The 23,198-nt window shown below is 49.9% G+C and overlaps 1 protein-coding gene across 1 annotated transcript in view; it reads left to right on the top strand.

Annotated features, from left to right (window-relative positions):
• Positions 1 to 19,625, top strand: part of LOC136567265 (corticotropin-releasing factor receptor 1) — a 29,092-nt gene extending 9,467 nt beyond the window's left edge. Inside the window, exons 3-13 of the mRNA XM_066566802.1 lie at positions 8,531 to 8,650; positions 9,765 to 9,850; positions 10,826 to 10,932; positions 11,280 to 11,400; positions 11,879 to 12,032; positions 12,284 to 12,344; positions 13,628 to 13,700; positions 14,776 to 14,861; positions 16,249 to 16,384; positions 16,569 to 16,610; positions 17,252 to 19,625. Coding sequence (XP_066422899.1) covers positions 8,531 to 8,650; positions 9,765 to 9,850; positions 10,826 to 10,932; positions 11,280 to 11,400; positions 11,879 to 12,032; positions 12,284 to 12,344; positions 13,628 to 13,700; positions 14,776 to 14,861; positions 16,249 to 16,384; positions 16,569 to 16,610; positions 17,252 to 17,392 — 1,127 coding nt within the window. The 3' untranslated portion in view covers positions 17,393 to 19,625. The remainder of the gene's footprint in view (positions 1 to 8,530; positions 8,651 to 9,764; positions 9,851 to 10,825; positions 10,933 to 11,279; positions 11,401 to 11,878; positions 12,033 to 12,283; positions 12,345 to 13,627; positions 13,701 to 14,775; positions 14,862 to 16,248; positions 16,385 to 16,568; positions 16,611 to 17,251) is intronic.
• Positions 19,626 to 23,198: the final 3,573 nt, after the last annotated feature.

The following is a 23,198-nucleotide window of genomic DNA, read 5'->3' as shown; positions in this document are numbered from 1 at the left end:
CCTATTAAAAGCAGCATTAACAGCTCCTTTTTAACAAATCCCATCTTGGCACCAGCTGATCTGACCAAATCCAGGCTGCCTTGCCCTGCAAGAAGCTTCCCAAGCCCACAAGGTAGAGGCAGAAAGCCGGGGGACAGAAAAAGCTGCCTGTGGAATGGCAATGCTTGGATGTCTGGTCAGACAAGAAACTTAGTCATCACTCATGTGCTTTGCTCCCTGAAGGTTTCATCACTCTGCTCAGCGAGGGCCTGTCTTTGGCCAAGTTAAGCTGTGATAAATCCTGACCCAGGGCAGCAGGCAGGTCCCAGAGAATCCTCATGCCTTTATCACACACTGCTGGAACCTCCTAAGCCCAAGGGAGAGGTCAGAAAGGGGGGAGAATTTCTGCTGTGGTTTGCTGATTGATTGCCCTGGAATCACCACCATCCTCAAGCACTGAGTGATGCTTTCTGCAAGGATTGGGCTTTGCTCAGTGAGGATTTATCCACATGATTACAAGCAGGATCTAGTGCACCTCAGTGTCCATCTCACTGGCAGAGGGGAGAATGTGAGGCTTCAGATTTGCAAGTTGTCCATTGTTTCTACACATGCAACCTGCAATTCCTGAGCAACTAATTTGGATGGGGCTGGGACATGTGAGAGCCACTTCCAGCTGGAGGAGGGGACTTAGAACAAGAGGCAGAAGTGAAACTAATTGTCTTATGTCTGCCTGGGAAGTGGAATTCAGCACCAGTCCTGGTCCTTGGGGTCCATTTAAGCCCTGCCTGATGGAGACAGTGATTCCTATGGAGGGATATTTACTAAACTGGAAACTTTGATTTGAGCTATTTAACATGAAGAGTTGTTAGGATGATGCTAATGAGAATTGCAGCAGGGCCCTAAGACTTAATTTGTTAATGTCTTCACAACCCTTGGGAAATGACACATGCTGATAACACGAGCCCAGCAGTCCCCCAGCACGTGGCTCATCAGGGGATCTGCTGGATGCATGGACAGGTACTGCCTCATGCCTGTGTGCAGCATCCCTCCTCCAAAACACAGCCCACCATGGGCTCCCCTCCTCTCCTGGGTCACCAGTCCCTTAATCTCTCCATTTTAAAGATGATATGTAGCTGGACAGTGATGTCACCAGGGTGCCAGCACTCTCTAGGCATGTGCACTGAGCTGGAAAATCTCTGCCACAGCAGTGGTGTGGAGGGTGGAGGCACACAGGGTTGTTGCTGTCCAGGCTCAGGGGGTGCAGGTGATGCAAACTCTCATCCCAGGGCATGGAGCACCTGAGCCTCAGAGAGCTCTCCTGTCCTGCCCTCTTACTATGGCAACAGCTCTCTGGCCACAGAGAGAAACAGCCTTTCCCAGGCATCATTCTGGGGAAGGCTGTGAGAAGATCAGAGAAAATAATGAGAAACGATTCTTATCTTCACTTGCTGCACCTGGTGTTGTGAACATGTGGAATGTGTCATGGAGATTTGTTTACCAAAGGGTGGTTCCTTAATTAGCCAATGGTGATGGTGTTTGGATTGAAGGACCAATTAGCTCCACCTGTAGTGAACTAGGGTATAAAAAAACAATGGGATTCTTAATAAAGAATAATTGATCAGCCTTCTGTAAATGCATGGAGTCTATGCTAATTATTACACAGCTGGGGGCCCCCTCGCACTGACATCACCATGGTTTTACCCATCTTTCTTCAAGCCCCCAGTGCAGGGTGATATCCCTGGGAATTCAGGCCATTGTGATGCTCCAACTTGATAGTCTAGGTATCCATCAAAAATTCCTGTCACTGAGCCCCTGATTTTGGCTGGGACTGGAACACAGGGGCACAGCTGAATGCTCCATCAGAAAGCTGCCTCCCACAGCAGCAGTGAAGAAGGAATATCAGGCAGGACTTGAGGTCAATGTGCTGCATCCAGGAAATCAGGTCAGCTGCACCCCAACATCTGCAAGCCATGAAAGTCTCAGATTAGGCTTGAAAAGGAACACAATGAGGATCAGCATCCCTTGTCTGGTGTGGACAGGTGCTGTCCCAAAGGCTCCCAGCCCATGGACTGACTCAGACCATGGATTTCTCTGGCTGATGATTTCAACTCCCCACAGTCTGTGTGCGGCTGCTTCTCGGCCTGTCATGAAGTCCATCAGGGAGGGACAAGGTCATTTCATCCACTGGGGCAAAGCATTTCTTGCAGCTGCAGGACTGCTTCCCTAGGGAGGGAAAGGAGAATCTGAGAAGATAGGAAAGCCTCTTCCTAATTAATAATGAGGCTTTTCCAAGGCAGCTCAGCAGAAAGCACTCAAGCAGAACAAGCTCGGAGCACTCTCAAAGGGTTGTTTTGCCATTTGTAGCTCTCAAGCCTGGATCAGCCCAAGGAGTTGCCACCCAATTGCTCTCATCCCCCTCTGGTCCTGGCTGCACGATCCACTCCTTTAAGCTTGTTATCATGATGAATTCTTATCCTCAATTCTGTGTGTGTGCTCAGGAGAGAGAGGGGAGCACAGAAAATTCCTTGTCAGGAAAGAAACATTTCATGCCAGTGCCAGTTCACCTAAAGCAAAGAAAAATTACACCAAAGCTAAGCAGAAAAAAAGAAATGTCTGTGGGTTTTTAACTGAAGGTTTTTTCAAGGGGGAAAGGGAGTGTAGCTTTGCATTAAATAAGGCAAATCTAATTGTTCCAGATACAGCAAAATCCTTAGGCTAGGAAGCAGTGAGTGATGAGAACATATCCTTCACAGGCACTATCAGATAAGTTTGGTAACACCTTTCACAGCAGGTGACAATTTGACCAAGAGCCTTTCCACCCACTCCAGCTCAGCTCCCAAAGCACTGACACTGCTCTAGCAGCCCTCGTCCCACTGCTCTTTCATTCACTCACTGACTCCCCGGGGGTGAGTCTGGAATTTAAATTCATAAAGGTCAAATTAACATCAGTGACTCTTTTCAGTCTCATTGGCATCTCTCCCACCGAGGCAGAAATATTTTGAGGAGCTGAGCAAGGGTTAAAGATGCAGTCTGGGCAGGGACTTGAGGGAGAGACATGGTACTGGGTAGTTTTGGGAAACAAAACTCTCCTTTATATGGAAAATCCTAGTGGATTTAAATACATACTGGTGTCAGTAAGGCCATTCTGCTCCATCATCTGGGAAACAGGGATGTCAACAGCAACTCACTGATATTCACAGATTTTACTGTAGTGGAAGAGGGAAGATGAAGAGGTTCTCCAGTAGGAAACTGTGTCCTGGCACGTCCCAGTGTGAGTAGCAGCTATAGCAGTTAAACTGTACTTTGGACTGGATGCAGTGAAGTTACTGCCAGAGACTGTTCAGTTGTAGCCAAACTAGAAGGCTCTGCTGGGAAAACTGCCAGGGAAGGATTTTGATGTTTCACTCACCCACCACCAGATCCCAGCCAACCCCAGGGAATAAAGAACTTCCTGCCACACTTAGTTATAGAACAACTCCAAACACTCTGTGGTTCATGACAAGAGAACAAGATAAGCCCCAAACACAACCCACTACATTATATACATTATATATACATTATATACATTACATACATATATATATATATATACACACACACATATATATATGCTGTAAATCTGTACATGGATCATCATAAGTGACAGCATTGAGCAGATGCATCAGATACCAACAGCACAAGCTAGCTTTGGTGCCTTTTATTTATTCTTCTGCAGAGCAGCAGCAAAGACCCGAGGGGACAGTCAGTGACGGTGAATAGCAACAAGTCAAAAATTCATTACAATGGCCCATAGCTATCATAATGCTTAATTAGCCTGGGTAATTATTTTACATCGAGATTCGTGGAATTTGAATGCTTGGGAGGATTTTTAAGGACTGGAGTCTTACAAAGGTAAATAGAAGCCCCCAATGCCACTGAAAGCAGTGCTGGAGGCAGAGTGTAAGCAAGGATCTACTTTGAGGCAGCCACAGCTGCTGCCAGCCATCCTGAGCACCGACCCCCTGCCCACAGTGAAGGCAAACAGCTCCACCATCCCAATTTCTATCCCATGTTAATATAAATTCTCCCCCAGTGCCATTTCCCTCAATGCCTCAAGGTGCTACTCAAGCATTTAACATCTGAGTGACTCTGCAGCTCGACCCAGCCACCCCTCCCTGGCACTTCAGCACCTGGAAGTAAAAGCATCCCCCAAAGGCAGCCCCTGTTTTGGGGCAATAAGCTGTGAAATGGGTCTTTCTTCTTCACCACTCTGGTGGAGCTGCCTGGGAGACACAAAGAGATTTTTGTGCAATTTTGCAGTTGATGCATCAGACATCACACTGAGTTGTATTTTGATTAGATGTGGAGATGAAGCCCTGATTGCCAAATGCAAATATTGCAGCAGAGACACAGGGGACGAGTGTGAGGCTGCCAGGGGCTCGAGGCAGCAGCAGCAATGCGGTCACAGAGGACATCAGGGCTGGACAGAGATAACTATGGTTGAAGAAGAGCTCAGCACAGGTAGTGATAAGAGTTAGCAACTTTCAGCTGTTAGGCTCTTGAGACACCTTGGATAAATAACTCTATCGCTCCCAGCCACAGGAATGAGCCTGTAGTTCAGATTTCCATCACCTCTCCTGGCCCCTTTGCATTGTAGAATGGGACAGAGGCTTCATCCTTCCACCCCTCAGAGTGTCTGTGCATAGCAGCAAACTGGGACTTGGTGCTGGTGCACAGTTCTGCCCAGTGTAAAGCTGGATGTGTTTACCAGCACAGTTAGCTGCTTTGCTTTACTCCTCTCCAGAGCATCCCAGCAATGGCTTGATGGTATGATAATATTTCAGACCTCCTGGCACCAACTCAAGAGCACTGTGGCCATATGTCTGGTACTGCTGGACCAGGGTAAATATGCTCCATACTCCATTTGGTCAAAATCTTTTGGCAGATTAGCTGGGAGTGGAGAGCTTTACCCTGCCAGGTGTCACATGGTTATGTGGCTTTAGCTCAGAGCCATCCTGAAGGTCTCTGTGAGTGGTAGGAGCAGGCTGGAGAAGCATGTTTTCTTGAAACAGATGGGATATCGCTACAGTTTTCCTGAGACAGTTTTTGTGATATAGTTGTCTCAGTGTAAGTCCCTGGACAGACACTTTTTTCTTCAGAAGAAGCTTTACGCTTCAGAGCCACACAACACAAAGGCAATAGGGTGAGAAGGGATTGGAGTGACTTCCCCTGTGCCACATTCCATGTCTCAAAGTAGGGCCTGCTCCTTCCTCCTCCAAACACCATGTTTCTGTGTGGGAAGAAGCCAAATTAGGGGAATTGAGTGCAGGTAGGAAATTCACTGACCTTTCATGCTGTAAATCTGCAAAGACCAAACCTGTGCTGCCAATGGAGCTGAGAAGCCAGAGCACTCGGGTGCAGAACCTGGAGAACAACAGTCCCCTGCAAACATGGATGGGCCATCGAGCAGGAAGGGAAGCATTTAGTACTGACACATATCATTTCCATGCTAAACAGTGCTCTAAATGCTGGGAGCCCGGTGCCATTCAGGGGGAGCTGGAGCAGGGAGTTGTGCTGGGCAAAGGGGATGTTGCAGCCCTTGTGGCACTCTTTGTCTTCACTGTTTTACTTATCACTTCCCCATCAGGAGAGGTTTTTTTCTCTCTTTTCTGTATCCTGGAGAGAGCAGAAAGAGCAGCATCTGCTTTCTTCATCAAGCCTTTCTCAGTGTGAGCCTGGGAAAATATTGTGGCCACCCACTAGATGAAAACCTGGTGGGACAGAGCTCCAAATGCTGCCAGTGGCAGCATGGGGGTGAAGCACAGGGAGAGGTCCAGGAGCATCCAACAGCCTGGCTGAGCATCTCCTCATCTGACTGCAGCCCCCCAATGTCACCCCACAGCACCTCCCTGACCCATGGGACAAACAGGCCTGAGCTCCTGGTGATGCTGGTGCAGCTTCCCTGTGGTGGGACTGGTGGGACCGGTGGGACCCACTGGATTTGGTGTCTGGTGGGATCCTGTCATGCTCTAATGGGAGTGCCAACCAGCATACCACCAAGTGCCTTGGAGAAAGGTGAAGATATTCCATCCAGCCTCGAGCAGATGTATCACAGAATGATGTACCTCTGTCTGGCTACATCATTTCCATGAGTCTCTCTTGCATTGGTTATTAATGGTATTGCTATGGGTTTGTTTTACTGGTGGAGAGTATAATCATTGTTGCTCTCTGGCCCTGCTGACTTTTAATTACTCACTCTTCCTGTTTGTCCTCCTTGAGCAATCTCTGTTTGCCCCCAGAACAGACCCTGAAATGCAGGAGGGAAACTGAGGCAAAAAAAAACTATGCAAAGAAAATGGAGTTTGTGGCCAGCCCTACCAGTCCCCATGAGGGGTTGTGATAGGTGCATGAGCTGCCGTGGCCATTAGTACTGTGCAAGCCCCATTTTCCTGTGTTGCATTGTTCCAAGTGAAGCTTTTCCTGTTCCAGACATTCACGCAGCTTCTCACCTCAGTGGCTAACAGGGAGAGCACTTGCAATTTAACTTTATCCTTAGTTCAAGTAATTACTGGTTGTTTTTTCCTTACAAGGATGAATGTTACCATAAATTTTTTAACTGTGACCCTCTATTTCTCTGTCAAATTTGGGTCTAAACAACAAAGGAGCTCAATAAATTCAAATGGATGCAGAAAGGCACAGACATACATGTGATAAAAGGCACCTTGTTTCCTACAAAATACAGGCTTAAAACAGTTAATGTAAAGGGAATGTTGCCACAGCAACCCTACACATTAGCAAAGCTTAAAACAAAGGTCATTGTTAAAATTAATTTCTTCCTACAAGCTATGGGAGGCAGAAGGTAACACTCACCATGCTCTGATGCTTCCCCAGCTCACATGCTTGGAAGCTGTTTTCCCTTGCTAAGATATTTGAAGACACTGAAAGCCCTGAAAATTTTCTCAGAGAGCATCGCAAAATAACAAGGAGTCAATTTTTCCGCTAATTGATGAAAACAAATATTCCTCCATAAAAACCTTCATCATCATCATCATCATCAACAGTACTTTGCTTTTTTTCCTTTGGCCACTCTTTAGCCAGCTCTATCCATAGGAATTTTTGGGAAAGGCATTCAAATAACAACCACAAATCCAGGGGGAGGGGAAATGCTGTGTTTTCGCACCCAAGGAGCTGTGAATTGGGGTGTTTTGTATTAGGAAGTGGCAATTTCTGTCTCTGTGCAAGCAGCACAAATGTCTCTGGTACCCAGGAGTGTTTTGGACTGAAGTCTGCCTCTTCCAGCATCTCCTGCTCACCCATTTCCTGCTTACCCTAGATTGCAGTATATGGATATTGTAGCCATTGTGCTTCCGACCTCACTGTGAGATCAGGCTAGGACATATTTAGCTACGGTACATGTTGTTCTAAATATACACAAATTATACATTAAAAAGCCTGCAATCTGGCCTACCTAATGCCTACATTAGCACATTTGTGTAGCTGGGAAAAGCACACAAATCCTTGAAATCTGAAATAGAAGCAGCTTTGGAGTTTTCTACTCGGGAAAGACTGGAAGACACCAACGGGAATGGCTGGGAAGGAGATTTTGCAGCCAGGAGGTGTGAGATGTTTGGAGAGACTTAGAACCAGACTGGACACACCACTGAGGAAGAGCAAGTCTGGCTTACTGCCTGTTGTGGGGCTGGATGCCAACATCATGGCTGAAGGAAGGAGCAGGGCTGGGAAACCAGAGCCAGGGCACTTGGAAGCCAGGTCTAAAACTAAGTTTGTGCCAGAACTGAGCTTAGCCAGTAATTTTAGTAGTTTACTGGCTTAGCCAGTAGTTTTAGACTGGACCAGAGTAATAGTTATTGTAGGATATGAGGTTACAATTGTTAAATTGCTAAGCCTTATGCTCACCAGAAGGCCCTGTGGGAAAGGCACAGCTGCAGGCCGGACCAGTGGCAGTTGGTTGAGAGCTGAGAGGCAGTTCTGAGTGAGGAGAGAGTCAGCTGAGTGACAGCTCAGAGTGAGGTTGTGATTGGCTGGAGGAACGCATGGGCAGTGTATGAGCGGGAAGCTGATTGGCTGAAGGAACACGTGGACAGGGTATGAGCAGGAAGCTGATTGGCTGAAGGAACACGTGGACAGGGTATGAGCAGGAAGCTGATTGGGTGATAGGATGTGTGGACAGCAGCACTACAACTGAGCTAGTCAATGGGTGCTGTCTTTCTGTTAGGCCTTGGTTTGGTTTCAGTTATGTCAGGTGGAGATTAAAGGTATAAAAAGGGACTGATTTTTGCAATAAGGCCATCTCCTTTGATGAGGGGGTCTGTGTCGCTTTGTTCCCACTGCTACAAGTCATGGCCATGATGATTCAACCAGCCCTTGCAAGTCTTGCACAGGCCCCATCTGGTGTCTGCCATGAGGGTTTTCTGGGGGCTGAGCTTGTGGTGACCCACCAGCTGATGCAGCAGCCCCAGCTCTCCTGGCAAATCCTGACCTTTCAACAGCCTGGAAGTGGCCCATGGTGGCCCAGAGACCTCTGCTAACCCTGTGCTCTTTGTCCTTGCAGGTCCCCAGTGCAACGCCTCGGTGGACCTGATCGGCACATGCTGGCCCCGCAGCGCCGTGGGACAGCTGGTGGCTCGGCCCTGCCCTGAGTACTTCTATGGCGTGCGGTACAACACCACCAGTAAGAGGGGCAGCACTGAGGGTGCTGGGACACAAGTGACAATACACCTCTGGGAACAAAGCTCATCAACTATTAAGAAAACAGTGCCTCAGGCCCCAGGTTTCAGGGAGGGTCGTTTCAGAGAAGCAGCTTTATAAGCAGGTCCTGGGAGGAGGAGAGGGTTGATGTCCCCATCTTGGGGACACAGGCAGAGGAGTAATCCTGCCTTGCTCTTGGAGGTGGTACAGGGGCCTGAAGCTTCCAGCTGAGCAAAGACTGGGGGACTTTGAATGTCCTCCCTTCCTGCCACAGCTGGTTGCACTGTCACTGCTGGGAGTAGAGGATGTAGCAATATGAAAAGTGCCCAACGTCATTCCTAGCATAAGGCTGAGTTTCTGACCACCCAAGTGCTGCTTCTGATGAAAGAAACACCTTGCTTCTCACAAAAAACATATATTTTTCCATCCTGCACATTCTTGCAGACATGGAGGATGGCACAGACACACAGGTCTGGCTTTGTGGTGCCTCCTGTGCCGCTGTAGGAGCCTCTCTGCATTAATCACTACTTGATCCTGTCTCTGAGCCCTTCCCACCCCATCACCCTGATGAGGCTCACAGCCTCCTGTAATGGTAGCCTGGTCTCACCCCAGTGCTGGCATTGCCCCACTGCTGACACCAATGACTCTCTAGGGTGCCTGGGCCATTCCTTCCTAGTCAGCCTTGACACCTACTGTCCTTGCTGGGAGGCAAAAAACTCCTAATTCAGGGGGAGAAGTGAAACTTCATGCTGCCATCTCAGCAGAGAGCCTGGGCTGGCACACGATCACCCAAGCAAACAGCAGAGTGAAAGAAAAGAACTGGTTCTGCTTCCACTGCATCCCTGTGTGTGGTGAGGTGGTGTTGGGGTCCCCCAGTGCCGAGGGCAGAGCTGGTGCAGACCCAAAGCTCTTGAGCAGTCTGAAATACTCCAAGGATTTTGGTTCTGCAATTGTGACCAAAGCAGTAGCTGAGCTGCCTTCAAAGCAGATGCCAGGCCTGGCCTGATGCCAGTGCCCTGCATTAGTGACAGTCAAGTCACATGCCTGTGCCTATCCCCATGCTCTGTTAACCCTTGGATGGGCATCCTTTCTTTCAGATAATGGGTACAGGGAATGCCTTGCGAACGGGAGCTGGGCAGCACGTGTCAACTACTCCCAGTGCCAGGAGATCCTCAGTGAAGAGGTAGGAGCTTGGGAGTCCCTGGGCTCTTGGCAGGAGTGCAAGAGACAGATGATAGAGTTTTGAAAGGCAACAGCATCCAGGCCAGGAATAGCCCATGGGAGCTGAGGGCTGAGCATGCAGCAACATTCCAGTGATAAAGTTGGCATGTGGCAATTATGACCCCTTCTTGATTTGCATTTTTATTCCCCATCAGAAATAAAGCCATGCCTGTTTCCATGCCCATTAAAAATCCAAGAGGATTGGCAGGGTGAGGTCCCCAGGGCCTCTGGGTACAAATCAGCCCTGTCACTTTCCTGCAGCTCCCTCCTGACACTCACTGAAAACCCCATCCTTCCCTGCTGGCAGTAAAATAAAGGAGATATTTAGGAAGCTGAAAGAGATACAAAAATGGGGATCAAGCCCCTGAATAGATCAAGCCATCCCTTGAAGCAGAGAAGAGATATGAGTTTTTCATTTGCAGTTGATATCAACTCTGATATTTAAAATGCTGATATCTCTTGCCATGAATGTTTTTTTCACTCACTTAATTGCTTATTTACTGATTCGATGAGTGCCTAAGAGCAGGAGTGATCAATTAATTCAATTATCACTCACACTTTCCTCTGTCCAAATTAATCCAAGCCTCTCAGTTGCCCCCAGGGCAGTGGGGGATGAACTGAGATATAAGATTCCAGAAGCTCAATTGAGTTCCAGCAGGGTTTCCTCAGAGGAGGGGTTGGGAAGTCGCAGCATTGAGCTGTCCTGTGAGCTGCTCTGGTACAAGTGAGATGTGAAACCAGGCTGGTGCCTCTCCTTCCCACATTAGCCCCACCTTCTTCCATTCCCACTGTCCTGTCCCAGGGTGAGCTCCCATTGCTTCCTGAAGAAGGGCCCAGAATTTGAGGTGCAGCTGCCAAAGGTGATGTGGTGGAGGAGGTGGGTTTGTGCTAGTACCAGGGCTGCTGTTGACCCTCTGCCCATCTCCCCCCCTCCCAGAAGAAGAGCAAGCTGCACTACCACATCGCTGTCATCATCAACTACCTGGGTCATTGTGTTTCGCTGGGGGCCCTCCTCGTTGCCTTTGTCCTCTTCATGCGCCTGCGGTGAGTAACAAACCTGCTGCCGTGTTCCTGCAAGGTCATCTCAGGCAGGGATGGACCCAGCTCCTCTGCTTTGCCATCTACTCTGCCACAGCCATTGCCCTCCAGGCTGGAGGGATCCTGCCTATCTCGGGGTTGTTTTCCTTTTGCTGCTTTTTTAAAGCATCTAGTTATGGAGGCAGAGGGTCCTCCTTGGTGCCTTCCACCTCCTGGTCTTCTTCATGCCCCCCTCACCCAGGGCATGGTCCCAGCAGGTCACCCTTGAGGTCCCAACAGAGACACTCAGCTGCACAAACAGCACTGTCCCCAATCCCCCTGCTTTGATGGTGCCTTGTTCCGCCCCTCTCCAGGAGCATCCGGTGCCTGAGAAACATCATCCACTGGAACCTGATCACAGCCTTCATCCTACGCAATGCCACGTGGTTTGTGGTGCAGCTCACCATGAACCCAGAGGTGCACGAGAGCAACGTGGTAGGTGCAGCTCTTCCAGGCTGAGCCCAGTCCTGAGCAGCTGGGGGGTGTGAGGACCCTGGAGATCACAGAAATGCAAAGCGGTTTGGGGCTGAAGGGACCTTAAGGATCATTAAGTTCCAACCCCCCTGCCATGGGACACCTTCACTATCCCTGGTTGCTCCAAGCCCCATCCAACCTGGCCTTGGACACTTCCAGAGATGAAGCAGCCACAGCTTCTCTAGGCAACCTGTTCCAGGGCCTCACCACCTTGCCAGGGAAGAATTTCTTCCCTAAACCTACTCTCCTTCAGGTTGAAGTCACTAAAATGTGGCTACAAAAGCAACTTCAGAGAACAAATAGGGCTGGCTGGTGGCTGGCAGGCACCCCCTGTGTATGAGAAACATAGGTTTGATTGCTCTGCCAGGGTCTGGGCTGCTCCATGCATCGATTGCACCACTGTGGCACAGAGCTCAACAGGCTCCACATCTCCTGACAGGTTTGGTGCCGCTTGGTCACTGCTGCCTACAATTACTTCCATGTCACCAACTTTTTCTGGATGTTCGGCGAGGGTTGCTACCTGCACACGGCCATCGTGCTCACGTACTCCACGGACAAGCTCCGCAAGTGGATGTTCATCTGCATCGGCTGGTGTGAGTGCCAGCCTTCCCCTCACCCAGCAGTACCCAGGCTTTAGTGATGGCTGATGCCACCTCCAGCCTCTGCTCCAGCTCTGCTTGCACTCAAAGAGCTGCAAAAAGGGGGCCAGGGGCAGGAGGATGGACACTTGATTTGCATAGACACCTTATCTCACTGGGTGGTTTTTGTGTGAGAAAACCCCTGTTATGGTGTGGTTTTGTGGTGACCTTGCACCTCTGAGACTCACCTTTGTGTCCCCCTGCAGGTATCCCCTTTCCCATCATCATTGCCTGGGCCATTGGGAAGCTCTACTACGACAATGAGAAGTGAGCCTGATTGCTCTTATCCTCTATTCTTCTTTCTATCCCAAATTCTCAGGGATCAGTTGTGTCAGGAATTCTGTCAGGGAGGAAAAAAAGGATAATGTTCTTCCATTCTTTCTTTTATCCCACCTTTCACCTCTCTGCAGCACAAGCCCTGCCCCTGCTGGTTTCCCCTCAAAAGGCAAATGTGATTTTCAAGGGGAAAAAGATATTATACCAGATTTCCTACGATAGATTTGCTAAAGGGAGCTGGGTTTTTACCAGCAGAGATCTAAATTACCCCCACCTGAGCCATTTTCACAGGCACCTGCTGATGAAGGTCTTAACAGGTACCTGAGAGTTCATTCCAGAGTGGGAAGTTGAAGGCAGCCCGTTAAGATAAATGGCAGCTTGTTCTGTTTTCCAGAGGTAATTTTCCCTACCAGCTGCAGAAGTCCCGTGCTACTCACACAGGCACTGAGTGAACAACCCTGACTACCTGAGTGAGCACCTGCAGGGTTTGCTGAGGACAGAACTGTCCTAGACCTGTGTGTGAGGTTATGGAGAATCATGGAATATCCTGAGCTGGGCTCTGCACAGACACCCCAACAATCCCACCCAGTGCATCCCTGAGAGCATTGCGCAGAAGCTCCTGGAGCTCTGGCAGCCTCGGGGCAGTAACCATTTCCTGGGGAGCCTGTTCACTGCCCAAGCACCCTCTGGGGGAAGAACTTTTCCTCATATCCATCCCAAATTCCCCTGTGACACAACCTCAGACCATTTCCTTGGGTCCTACCCCCGTCACAGGGAGCAGAGATGGGGCTCCCCCTGGGGAGGAGCTGCAGCCCCTGATGAAGTCTAAAGTCAGTCACCTCTGCCCCAGCTGAACATTCCAAGTGTCCTCAGTTGCTTCTCATGTGGCCCCTCCAGACTGCCCCCATCTTCATGTCCCTCCTTTGGATGCTCTCTAAAGGCTTCAGATCTTTCTTGTATTGTTGCCCCCAGCTGCCCCCAGGATGCAAGGTGAGGCTGCTCCCATGCAGAACAGAGTGGGGACAGTCACCTCCTTTGTGAGGAGGGTGTCCCTGCTTGTCCTGCAATAACCAGCTCCCACATCCATATGGGGCCCATAAACACTCCCACAAGTCACATGCACCTCCTTTTACTGAGTTCCCAGTAAAGCTATTTCACAATGGCTGCAGCAGTTTGAGTTTTAGTGCTTTCAACTCACAGTGACTTACAGAGATTGTGCAAGGACAGGAGTCTATCCAGGTCACTTCCATGTCAGGCTTGTCCTTGTCTTGCAGGTGCTGGTTTGGGAAGCGAGCAGGTGTTTATACTGACTACATTTATCAAGGCCCCATGATCCTGGTGCTTCTGGTAAGAGGAAATTGACCTTTTGTGTGCTAAATAGAGACCTTCTCTATGCAGCTGGGTCACAGCTGCTTCTGTACAGGGTATTGCCCCCTCCTTTAGCTTCACTCTGCTGGGCTGGTTCTGCTTCCCCACAGCAGCACTGCCCCTCAAGCAAACTGCCCCTTGAGCAATTTTGGTCTTGGGCTGGGCTGCAGAAGGAGCCTGGAAACCTCACTCTGACAGGGGTGTCCCATCACCAGCCTCCAACATGCATCAGTAGGTCCCTCATCCTTGCCATGGCACTATTTGGGTGTGGGTGGATGCTTTGCCAAGCATTTGCAGAAGCCTGGGATCCTTGACTCCATTACCTGATCCTGATTCCACCTCTCTGTTCCTGGTCCCCAGGAACAGCTGAATTCACAGCTGAATAGCTGTGCTTGATCCAAGGGTCCAATGGATGGGGCTTTGTCTTTTGGGGAGGGACAAAGAAGAGCAGAGGTGGCAGGTCACAAGCTGAGGGTCCACCTGTGTTTGCAGGGGGAAAGCCATGCACAAAGTCCCAAAACTATTCCTTCCTCCTTGGCCGATGCTGAGAAAGCTCAAGGGAGTAAAAATCACTGGCATGATGGAATAATTGATCCTGCTTCCCATTTCTTAGCCTGACATGCAGCCAGGCCACTACTAAGTCCTGTCAATTGTGCTCAGCTCCAAAGACTCCTTCCCGTTCCCTCATTAGCAATTTGACAGCCAAGAGAGCAACCAGGCAGACCCTGGATGTAATGGCAGACACTCTCTACCTTAGATTGTTCCTCTCCCTCTGCTTTTTCACCTTCAGCCATTCCTCTAGCACTTGTCCTTCTTTGGCAATCTCCTGGCATGCCCTGCTGCCCTGATCCCCTGACCAAACTCCTAAATCTTATTATTGAAGCTTTTTTAAAAAGGCAGACATCCTCTCATGGTGCATGGAAGGCAATAGATCCGGTTCAAGAGGAAACATTCCCATTTCCCCTGGCTCCCCCTTCCCCCCCTTGCCCATTGCAGAGGAAATGGGAGGATATAATGAGGGACCAGACACTAAGCAGTGACCCTGTTCCTCCAGATCAACTTCATCTTTCTATTCAACATTGTCCGAATCCTCATGACGAAGCTCCGAGCTTCAACCACGTCAGAGACGATCCAGTACAGGTAAGAGCATGAGTGACCCTGCTGGAAGCAAACCCAGGAACTGAGTTCTCTCATGATTAGTGGGGATGGGAACAGCCCCATTAGCCGTGTAGCAAGGGGATGGGAGCATGGAAAGACACCTAAGAGCACCTCAAATGCTCTTTGGAGGCACATGGTCATTAAATCTGGCCAGGGAGAGCCTTGTGATGTAGAGTGTGGATGGCTGTTTCTGCCTTTGAAGTGAACTCTTGGGATTTGAGTCTCTTTGCAAAAGCCTGTTCTGGTGGGACCTGATGAGCTCTCCAGGCTGGGAGCTGCAAATCCTGGCATGGAGGTGAGAATTAAATCAGTGCTTGACAGAAAAGCAAAAGCTGAGGAAGCTGATGAATCAATGCCACTCCAACACCTCCTTGTAAAGAAGAAGAAAGTACTCCCACAGCACAAGGCGGGAAGATTTAACCCCTCCTTGTCTGTTGGGGAATATTTTGCAGTAAGAGGTGCATGGTCAGAGCAGCTCTCCAGAGTACCTGGGATAGAAGACACTTTGGGCTTCATCATTGCCTTTGTCTGGATCATTTTGTGAGCAGGAATTGGGGAATCTCATGGTGTACCGGGTCAAGATAAGCTGTTTTGAGGTGGAGGATGGCTTTTTCAGCTGAGAAAGTATAAATTCTGGTTTTATTATTGGGAAAGCTACACCAGTGAATGTACTGTACTGTAGTTGTCCATCTCCTGTCCTTGATTCCCTCCAGCTCCTCTATGTCATCAGCCCATTTGTGTCAGGGCCTGTTCTCTCCTCTAAATCAGAGATGCAAAACAAGTCCCAGTCCCCCTCCCTGCCCAGCTCAGACCCTCCAGGGATGACCATCTACTGTTGGAATCTGTCCATTAACAGGATTTTTAAGCAAAAAGTGATGACTTGGCATTGTTCTTGTCCCCTGATCCAAAGGAATGAGGTGCCAAGCCCCAATCCTTCCCACACTCTCTGTATCAGCACTATGACTTTTCACAAACTGTACTTGTAATTTCATCAAGATATCAAATTAATTACCTGAGCTAAGGTTTTCACAAACTCGTGTTGAAGGGTGTGAGTTATTATACCCTCCTTAATTCCTTTTTAATTGAGCTGTAGATCAGCCAAGCAATCATTCCATGCCAGCTCAAGGTCAGGCCTCTGCTCTCCACTGCTCTTTTCTGGGTGGAGAAGCAGAGCAGGGGCCAAGTGCTCAAACTAGCCCAGTTCCTTGGGAACTGCACTGGAAAACCAATGGATGGAGCCCAGCTTGGCTCACTGGTTTTCAAGTCCCAGCAGACCAGTCCAAGCCATGCTGGTGCTGGGAGTGGGATGGGCAGAATCCTTGTGCCCAGGGCTGCACTGTAGCAGCTCAGGTCCCTGTTTTCTCCCTAGGAAAGCTGTCAAGGCCACACTGGTGCTGCTGCCCTTGCTGGGGATCACCTACATGCTGTTCTTTGTCAACCCCGGGGAGGATGAGATCTCCAGGATAGTCTTCATCTACTTCAACTCCTTTCTGGAGTCTTTCCAGGTAATGGTCCTTCACACCGGCTCCCATCCCAGTCCTTTCACCAAGGAGGAGCCCATCCTGGCTGATGCCTCATCCTGCTTCTGCCCCTTTCCAAAACTAGACATCCCCAAACCCCAGAGCTGTTCCAAAGCTCCAGGCTCGGGGGTACCTGTTTGCTGTGACTCTGCTGCTTGTCTCCTTCCAGGGCTTCTTCGTCTCTGTCTTCTACTGCTTCCTGAACAGTGAGGTGAGCACAATGGGCTGAGGTTTTTTGTGGGGGTCTACAACCTTCCTTGCAAGCAGACAAGTTCAGCATAAGGCTCTACTGCTGCCCAGGGCTTGAAGTCCCTAATTCCCCATCTGAAGGTCTTTGGTGATTGGAACTGGTGCTTGATCTCCAGCCCCAGGTACATCTGCAGCCCCAGATTTTGCCCAGATAGGAACGGCTGCTGTCTGTCTTCTCCTCTGGAGGAGGAAAATCCACCCCCAAGAACAGATGCTCTCATGGTGCACCTGTGTGATTTGGTGCAGCAGAGCCAAGGGCCCTCCCTATCCCAGGGAAATCCTTCCCCAGGGTGAGCCCCATACACATGTGGATTGCACATGGATGAGGATATCTCCCAGGCTCTGCCCCAAAACACAAAGCAGAAAGCAAAGGAGAGTAGAAGTGAATCCTGGGGCCAGATATTTGAGCAGCTCTTTCCTCTGCCTCCTCCAAATACTTCCACACCTTTGCTGACTCAGGAAAGTTTACCCTGCATGAATCTGTTTTGTTAGCAAATCACATATCATTAATCCATTTTTGGCTGGAGGAGTGAGGAGAAGGATGGCTGGTGCCTCTGCACAGCCTCTGTGTGATGACCAATGTCCCTCCTTGATCCCGCCCAGGTGCGATCGGCCGTGCGGAAGCGCTGGCACCGGTGGCAGGACAAGCACTCCATCCGTGCCCGTGTGGCAAGGGCCATGTCCATCCCCACCTCCCCCACCCGTGTCAGCTTCCACAGCATCAAGCAATCCACGGCTGTCTGAGCCAGGAGCGAGAGGCTGCACCGGGAGCTGACGTCCCCACTGCTATGGGGAGCCCCTGGGAGGGGGCACGGCACAGGAGCAGGTCCTGCCGGCGGCCCCAGCCCCCCAAGGAGAGCATGAACTCACTCGGTCATGGGACACCTGCACAGCTCCTGCCCCATGTGCTGGGCAGGCCTGGAGGACAGGACAGGGCAGCTGAGGTGCTGCTTTGTCATCTCCCTGGCAGCTGTGTGACCTGCTGGTATGGCAGAAAGAGCCAGAAGGACCTGGAGAGGTTGCAGCAGCTTTCTGCCAGCTCCATCCTGGGCATAATGTCTGGGGTTTGGGCATGGTTTATCAGGTTTGTCTGCTTTGAGGTGACAGGAAACCAGGACATTGCTGGGACAGCTTATGGGGCTAATTCCCTGGGAAGCCGGGTCAGCCTTCCAGTGAGCACATGCTAGAATGTTGCTGGTGGGTGGGGAACCCTCTAGAGGAGCCAAAGTCCTATGTGTGGGAAGGGGATGGATGGAGAGCCCCAGAGTGATTGTAGACATTGATTCACGTGGCTGTGTTTTTGTAGCACTGGGGTTGAGTCCTTCCCCTGTCTCTTGCTGTGTCTCCTGTGTAACTGCTGCTTGGTCTGACTAGGTCATTTCTCATCTTGACACCAAAGGTGGGGTAAAGCAGTGGGGTGGGAGAGGGGAGGTAACTCCCCCTCCCATGGGGATGAGTCCTAGGGGCTCTGAACAGCCACACAGAGTTGGCTTAATCTGGAGGGAAGCACAGGAATTAGTTAAATTCTCTGGTTCAGCCCAGATGGATCCACAGGTCTCTGCAAAGCCCTCAGGCTGACTCCATGTCCCTGCTCAGAGGGTGGGAAGGTGAGGGAGCCCTGCAGTGGAGCGGTGGCTGAGGTCCCCAAAGGCAGGTACTGCAGGGACAAGCCCTGGCTCTGCCTCCTCCTCCTTGCCCTGCTTTTACCTGGGTAGGTGGGCCCAGTGCCAAAGCTGCTCCTTGCTCTTGTGCAGAGGATGGGACCAAACCATCCCCACGTTGGGGTTAAGTGCCTTGGAGGAGCAGCAGCCTCCTTCCCTCCCTTCCCTCCCTTCCTATCTCCCTCCCCATTCTGGGGACTCCAGATTGTCCCCAGTTCCCCCTCCTTCATTGCCCTCTTCCATGTGGTCAGCAAAAGCAGCTGAGCAGAGGAGTGGATGTGCCCTGACCTCTTTGGAACCACCTTTTACCTGTCCCATACAAGGTCTGGGGATGCCCAGGCAGGAGACAGATTACAGCAGGTTTATGGGCTGCCTGCCCTCTGCATGCCAGGGATTTTGCCACTGGGGCCATACAAGGTCTGGTGTGAGCCCCTTCACACTTCTGTGCCTCAGTTTTCCCAATATAAAGAACAGGCATAAATGTTTCCTGCCATGGGGAGATTTAAGCATCTTTGAAATTTCAGTATTTTGTGATCTCCTCAGGATATACCAACAGAAAGGAATAAAATCTTGCATCTTTTTATTTAAAGAGAAGCATAGGGAAAGTCCTCTGGGTTCTTTCTTCAAACATTTGTGAAATTCAGTAGTTTAGAGCAAATTCCTCCCACTTCCCTTCATGTCTACAGTGCAGCAAAACTGGAAATATCCCATTGACTCCAATAATCTGCTGGGAACAGCAACAGTTCCCAGTATGACACAGTGACCACAACAAGGACCATACACATAGAGAACATTTCAGTCTTTGTTCATGTTCAGCCACTGCCAATAGTCACCAAAACTGCCCCTTCTTCAAAATATGGGTGTGAAAAAGACCCCTGGAGTTATGCAGTGGGAAAAGTGGCAGCTTCCAGCTCTATGGACACTTTCTGCTGGTGCCCTACAAGGAGTACACTTGCGTTTTCTGTGTCTTGGTTTCTCTGTTGGGTACTTCAGCAGGAGCTAATAATGATCTGCTGGCAATGGAGAAGGGGAAATGACCCAGAGAGCTTTTTTCCTCATCCCTGCAAGTGATGTTGCCAAAAAATTATGTGCTACATGTTCAACTTGGATTTTTCTAAAATGGGGTCTTTTGGTGGAAAGAAGCTGGAAATTGAAAAACCAAAGAAAGAAACCCAAACAGAAGCATCTGTGTTCACATCACTGTTTTTCCCTTCTCCTCTTGGTGATCTGCTCCAACTGATGTGACTTTGCTTTCCATAGCTGGAGTGTGTATTCTCAGTCTTGTTTGATTAAAAATACTTCAATTCCTCTTACAAGGACTTTTGGAGCATGTTTATCTTTTGGAAAAGACAACCCTGGCATGGCCCCTCCCTTTTCCATGGGATCATCCTCACACTTCAGTGGGCTCAGCATCCCACTGGTCCAGAGGCTCCTTTGTCTCCTTTCTACCCCAACTCCATGTGCCCAGAGCATGGAGGCGCCTCTCCACAAAGTATCTACACCATCTCATCCAAGAGAATCCCACACAGGTTTTCCGGACAAGTACCATCAGGGCTGGAGAAAGTCCACCACGTTTTCCCCCTTGCCAGGTGATCTAATACAGAATAAAAATGTAACATGCTTCACAGCAGGAGGGAGGCCAATTAAACTCGACTTTCACTTCATACATCAATGTTTACAAGTGAAATTCAGACAGAAACAGATTTCTGGTCCAGCTCTTCTGATGCAGAATTAATTTGTTCATCACACAGAGCCTTGGAGAGCACTGTAATTTAGTAAGCACCATGTGCATAAATAATAATTACAGGTTCCTGCTGATTACATGATTGTATTTAAACTTATCAAGTAACTCTGAGATTAATGACCTGCCAATCCAGTGCCCTTGACAAGGCTGAAGCCTCTTGGGATCTTCCTGTGTTAACCCTTTATGTTATCCTGATACCTTTCAGAGGTGGGAAAAGCAAAACAGCTCTCCAAGCATGAGATCTTATGGTACTGTGGGATATCCCAGTGGGATGATGCACAGGAGCTTCTCCAGCACAGTGAGACGGATTTTTCTTTAGCTTGTTTATTTGGCTGACACATGAAACCCAACATGGAAGTTGTCACCAGTCCTGGAGTCACTTCCCACCCTCAGGCCCACCACCTGGGATCAAAGTTTGGGTGCCCTGAGATACATCCCCAGCAAAGCCCAGCAAAGGAGAAAACCTGGCCTCCAGAGCCTGAATGGAGGCAGAGGGAAGCTCATGATCCTGATTCCCTGTGGAGGATCTGTGCCTTCATGCCACCTTCCAACTAGGCTGCCCTGTGCAAATATGCCCACTGCCAGAGCCAGGACCTCCCAGTTCCATGGCATGTAAATCACTGGGTTTATGGCCGGTATTTAAAGCAAAGTGGGGCTGTCATTCCCCTTCCTCAAACAACACATATCTGTCTGGTGGTCCACAGCTTTGGACCATTCCTGGATGTTGAGCCCTGCTGTACCTTCCCAGGCAGGTAAGGACTCTGGAAAGGGTGGGAGGTTGGGAGGGAGAGGAAATCTCATGGCAGTTTTACAGCCCAGTGAGTCCAGTTGTGTCTTTCATCACTGTCTGCCCCAGGATGCCTCTCATCTGTGATATGTTGTCCTTTGAGCACTGCTAAACTCCCAAATAAATATTTCATCCTTTAATTCCAATGCCCCCCTCCTTCACTGCTCTCTCCAGCCTTGAGCCTCACGCTGATATTTGTCACCACAGCTGCAGTTCAATAGCTCTCAGACACATGTGGTGGTGGTAGGAGACAGGCAGCTCTGCCACCTTCATGAAAATTTCAAAGGGACATATTTTTCCAATTTGGAGGAAAACTAAAGATCAGAGACACAAGTGATTCCATGGGAGAGCTCATCTGTTCAGCCACTGAGAGAATCCTTGAGGAGCCCCTGGGGCGCACTGAAGGCAGCAGAGGTGTGTGATCACACAGCCTGCTGAATTGGCACCTGCACAGAGCAGGGATGGGTTAATCCCACAACCAGGAATTCGTGTGCTCACCCACAGCTGAGTCCATCCTCCCAGCTGGTGCCCTCACCCAGAGGGATTTGCACCAAGGACTATCCAGGTTTTCCAGGTTTGCTTGGAAATAGTTGCAGTCCCCAACCACCTGCTCCCAGGAGGGCCTCTGCAAGCACCATGGCTGAGATTCCTGGCCCTGCCCTCCTCCCTGTCAGGCAAAATTTTCCATGGGAAAGTTACCTTTAGGCTGCTGAAATCTGTTGCTGAGCCTCCTGCTTAGTGTGGAAACTGAGGCACAGATTTGCTATGGATTTTGGGAAATATTGAGCTCTGCTGGCTGAGCTCCATCCTGACAGGCACCTCTGCTGCAGAGCATCCTCTAGCCCCAGAGCATCCTCCGTCCAGGTCTGAGACCTGTTTCAGGAGACATCAGTGTGAAGCAGGCTTGGGACCCTCCTCAGCAGCCCAGAGCCTCCTTCTGCCCCAAGGAAATGTCCCCAGCACCCCACCCTGACCCAGCCAACTCCACCAAACATGATTGCTGTCTGTTCTGAGCTTCCACTTCCAACCAGCTGGCTGATGTATCCAGGTGCGCTGCCAGACCCTAATTCTGAGTGCAGCAGGAGAAGGGTCACAACTTCCCTCACTCAGCACTGTTCCCACAGGGCCAGTACCCCGTGGGCCCAGTGCAGATGCTTGAGATCCAGATGTCCATGTCCAGTCCTTGGCTGCTTAATTTTCTGCCTCCCCATTTTTCATAGAGGCAAATCACCAAGGACCTGTCCCTGCCTGCCCTTTTTAGCACACGGCGTTGCTGACATGGCTGTCAAAACCCAGCCAGCAAAAAGTCTTTGTGGTTTGTGTGCTGAGTGTGGCTGACCTCCAAACACAAGGTGTCAGAGCCCCTGGCTCAGTCCCAGAGGATCTTCTCTGACTGCCAGGAACTATTAACATCTCTCTCCTTCCAGAAGGATGTCAGCTTTGTTTGGGATGAAACCAGCCTTTGGAGGAGCAGATGATCCAGTGATGCTGCAACCAGTAGGGTCTCCTGCCCTGTGCTTGCAGCTCTGGGCATGCCAGGTGAGGTCTTGGAGGGTGGATGAGGCTCTTCCTTCAGTGGGATGGCTGGAGAGTCCCAAGGAGCTGGTGGCTCTGAAGAATCCTGTGGGGATGTGAAATACGGGGCAAAAAGGGTAGCCCTGAGTTAAGAACTTCCAGTAATCCCAAAAGCAGAGGAACAATTATTGGCACAGCAGGAGCCAAAGACTGGGAGAAACAGGGGAAACTGCAGCCTAAGAATGAAACACAAGTACAGAAGCAGGGTCTTAGTACAAGTCAGGAACAAGCAGTGTGGCTCTGCCAGCTAATTCAAAAGGAAAACAGGATGAGATATTCAGGAAAAGCCTTGGATTATAGGCAAGAATAATTGCATCCTGGCTGGAGTTTGAGTGACACTCCACCCACCCAAGCCAGAGTAATAGAAATGCTCATGTTTCTGATTAAAATTATTTGGGTGGCTAAAGGGAGCTATATTTAATGCATTAATGTGGTTAAGGTGTGTTTAGAGGCTGCACATTGAATAACAAATAAGCAGATAAAGTAGACTTTTTTTTGCCTTTGGGGAATGTCCTGCCCCATTTGTATGCAGGGAGTGCTTTCCATGCAGGGAGTGCTGTGTCCAGCTCTGGAGACCCCAAGAAAGAAAGGACATGGAACCTTCTGCAGTGATTCCAGAGGCATAGAGATGCTCCTGTACTCTGGAGACACGCAAGAAGAACTGGGGTTGTTCATCTGGAGAAGGTTCTAGGGAGACTTTACAGCCCCTTCAGGTGCCCAAAGGGGCTCCAAGAGAGCTGGAGAGGGACTTTGGACAAGGGCCTGGAGTACCAGGAAAAGGGG

The sequence above is a fragment of the Molothrus aeneus genome, chromosome 28 (genome assembly GCF_037042795.1).
Source record: "Molothrus aeneus isolate 106 chromosome 28, BPBGC_Maene_1.0, whole genome shotgun sequence".
Taxonomy (NCBI): domain Eukaryota; kingdom Metazoa; phylum Chordata; class Aves; order Passeriformes; family Icteridae; genus Molothrus; species Molothrus aeneus.
The sequence above is the reverse complement of the archived record's forward strand: the minus strand, read 5'-3'. Positions and strand labels throughout refer to the sequence as shown.